We start from the raw sequence: 2,927 nt of genomic DNA, 5'->3' as shown, positions 1-2,927 counted from the left end.
AACCACGGTCGACTACATGGGAGTCCAGCGACATAGCCATTATGCTAACTGCTGGTCCCAATAATTATTTTATTTAACTTTATTTATTTATTTTAATTCAACCAGAGAGGGACAGAGAGAGAGAGAAAAGAGAGAGAAAGTGAGAACGCAAGCCACCAGGGTCGGGACTAGAACCATGGTCAGCCATGTGGGAGTCCAGCGCCCCTAATCACCACACCAACCACCAGCTCTGACACTTATTCTTTTAGGCAATTCCCTGAGGCTTACTGGGAGGTACAGGTCTCCCTTTTTTTTTCTTTTTGCCACAAATAGGACTTTTTATTTGTCACTATTCAGAGTCTGAACTTCATTTATTTATTTATTTTATTGAACTTTATTTTATTTATTCATTTATTTTAATTTGAACAGAGAAGGACAGAGAGAGAGAGAGAGAGAAGGAAAGTGAGAAAGTAAGCCACCAGTTCCAGGACTTGAACTGTGATTGGCCATGTGGGAATCCAGCACCCTTAACCACCACACTACTTGCTGGCCCTCAAAGTCCGAACTTTAAACATATTCTTGGGGGGCTGGCAGGTGGCGTGGTGGTAAAGGGCGCTGGATTCCCACATGGCTGACCATGGTTCGAATCCTGGACCTGGTAGCTTGCTTTCTCACTTTCCCTTTCACTCTCTCTGTCTCTCTCCAGTCAAATTAAAAAATAATAACAAATGGAATTAAGTAAATAAATGAATGAATCTTAAAAAACAAAAAGATTCATGGACTAGTGATTCATATCCATTAGCTTGTTCAACTTTGGTCCCCATCTCATCCCCAGTAGCTTTTCCAGAGCTACTACCTTCACTGAGAAGCTCCATGAGTTTTTCAAATTTGACATTGGGCTTCTTCAGCGTTTTTACTTTTCTGCAATTTTTTTTTGAGAAGTTTTAGCATTTTTACTTTTCTGCAATTTTTTTGAGAGGTTTTTGCTATAGGGCGCGTGCGCTCGCCAGAAAGACAAAAAGAGACAAAGAGATAGAAAGCGAAAAATCATCCCCCAGGGGGATGGCCATATTGCAATCCTTTCTCCTCCATTCTCCTCTCAGGATCTTGGGCATGCATGCACACACGCCCGGTGTGAGTTTAAGCCACCGGGTCTGGGACTCGAACCATGGTTGGCTACATGGGAGTTCAGCGACATAGCCATTACGCTAACTGCTGGTCCCAGCATTTTTTCTATTTTGATGAAGACATCATAGAGATGATAGATGGATTGGCAAGCCTTTTCTGTGTCTTTTCCAATGCTGTCTAGAATCAGTTTATTGACCACTTCTTTCAAGTCACTTGTCTGCACCTTCTGGGTTACGATTTCCATCATCTTCTGGATTTGGCAGACCTGCCGATGCTGGCATAAGAGGTTGTCTGTATCTGATTGTTACGTTTTTAAGTAAACCCAGCACTGAAAAGATGAAGCAAATAACCATGGGTAGCCTTGATATTGACATGAGCTTCAATCATGGTCTGCCATTTTTTGACCATGGAACACATTTTGTCATGAGTAAGATCCGTGCCATGGAAGTTAGGCAGTTTCTGCCCTGAACATCCTCAGTAATTAGCTTGAATTTCCTAAATGCGACTTTATCATGCTGCAGATCTGCAAGGCTCACTTCAAACACACGACCCTTAAGGCCATCAGACACAATTTTGATTGCTTGAGTACTAATGGCTAGTGTTTTCCTAATATATTCTTTTTAAGAGGTTTTTGCTATAGGTGCATGTGCTTGCCAGACAGACAGAGACAGAGAGACAGAAAGCGAGAAATCACCCCCCCAGGGGGGATGGCCACGCCGCAATCCCTTCTCCTCCAGTCTCCTCTCAGGGTCTTGGGCACATGCCCCCGGTGTGAGTTTTAAGCCACCGGGTCCGAGACGCAAACCGCAGTTGATTACATGGGAGTCCAGCGACATAGCCATTACGCTAACTGTTGGTCCCTTCTCAATATTTTTTATGTTGAACATAGCAGGCACTTTCACGTCATACCAGTCCTTTTTTCTTTCTTTCTTTTTTTTTAATTTTTTTGTAGAGGTTTTTGCTATAGGGCATGTGTGCTTGCCAGACAGACAGAGACAGAGAGACAGAAAGCAAGAAATCACCCTCCAGGGGGGATGGCCATGCCACAGTCCCTTCTCCTCCGTTCTCCTCTTGGGATCTTGGGCACACAGGCACACGCGCCCGGCGTGAGTTTTAAGCCACCCAGTCCGGGACGCGAACCGTGGTCGACTACATGGGAGTCCAGCGACATAGCCATTACGCTAACTGCTGGTCCCCATACCAGTCCTCTTTAGATAATGGATCAACCACTTTCTTCTTGTCTCCCTTTTTGCTGCCTTCATAAAGTTCTTATTCTTGCCAACCATCATGGTGCTACTCAGAGAGCCAAAAGAGCACAGGTCTCCCTTTCTTTGGGTAAAAAGCATGGGGACCCTCCCTCTTCCACAGTGCTAACGTGTGTTTCCCTTCTCCTCTGACAAAAGGGAGAAGGACTCAGAGCTGAACCAGAAGCGGCCTCAGTACATTAAAGCCAAGGAGAACACCTCCCATAAAATCAAGAAGCTGGAAGCAGCCAAGAAATCTCTGCAGAATGCTCAGAAGCACTATAAGAAGCGTAAGGGTGACATGGATGAGCTGGAGAAGGAGATGCTGTCAGTGGAGAAGTCCCGGCAGGAGTTTGAAGAGCGGATGGAAGAGGAGAGTCAGAGTCAGGGCAGAGACTTGACCCTAGAGGAGAATCAAGTAAGCCCTGGAAGGGGTTAGTGAGAAGACTGCTGGGCTGACATGGGCTGATGTGGTCATCCCTGTCCTCTTTCTCTGTCCCAAACACAGGTAAAGAAATACCACCGGTTGAAAGAAGAAGCCAGTAAGAGAGCAGCTACCTTAGCCCAGGAGCTGGA

The 2,927-nt window shown here is 45.4% G+C and overlaps 1 protein-coding gene across 1 annotated transcript in view; it reads left to right on the top strand.

The window, feature by feature from the left end:
* SMC1A (structural maintenance of chromosomes 1A) overlaps positions 1-2,927 on the top strand; it is a gene marked incomplete in the record, with an annotated part of 68,275 nt that overhangs the window by 10,521 nt on the left and 54,827 nt on the right. The window contains 2 exon segments of the mRNA XM_014584888.2: positions 2,511-2,769; positions 2,860-2,927. Of these exon segments, the coding sequence (XP_014440374.1) occupies positions 2,511-2,769; positions 2,860-2,927 (327 nt within the window).

This window comes from Tupaia chinensis, unplaced genomic scaffold (assembly GCF_000334495.1).
Source record: "Tupaia chinensis unplaced genomic scaffold, TupChi_1.0 Scaffold148091_1, whole genome shotgun sequence".
Lineage (NCBI taxonomy): Eukaryota > Metazoa > Chordata > Mammalia > Scandentia > Tupaiidae > Tupaia > Tupaia belangeri.
Note: the sequence above shows the minus strand (reverse complement) of the source record. Positions and strands in the feature narration are given on the sequence as shown.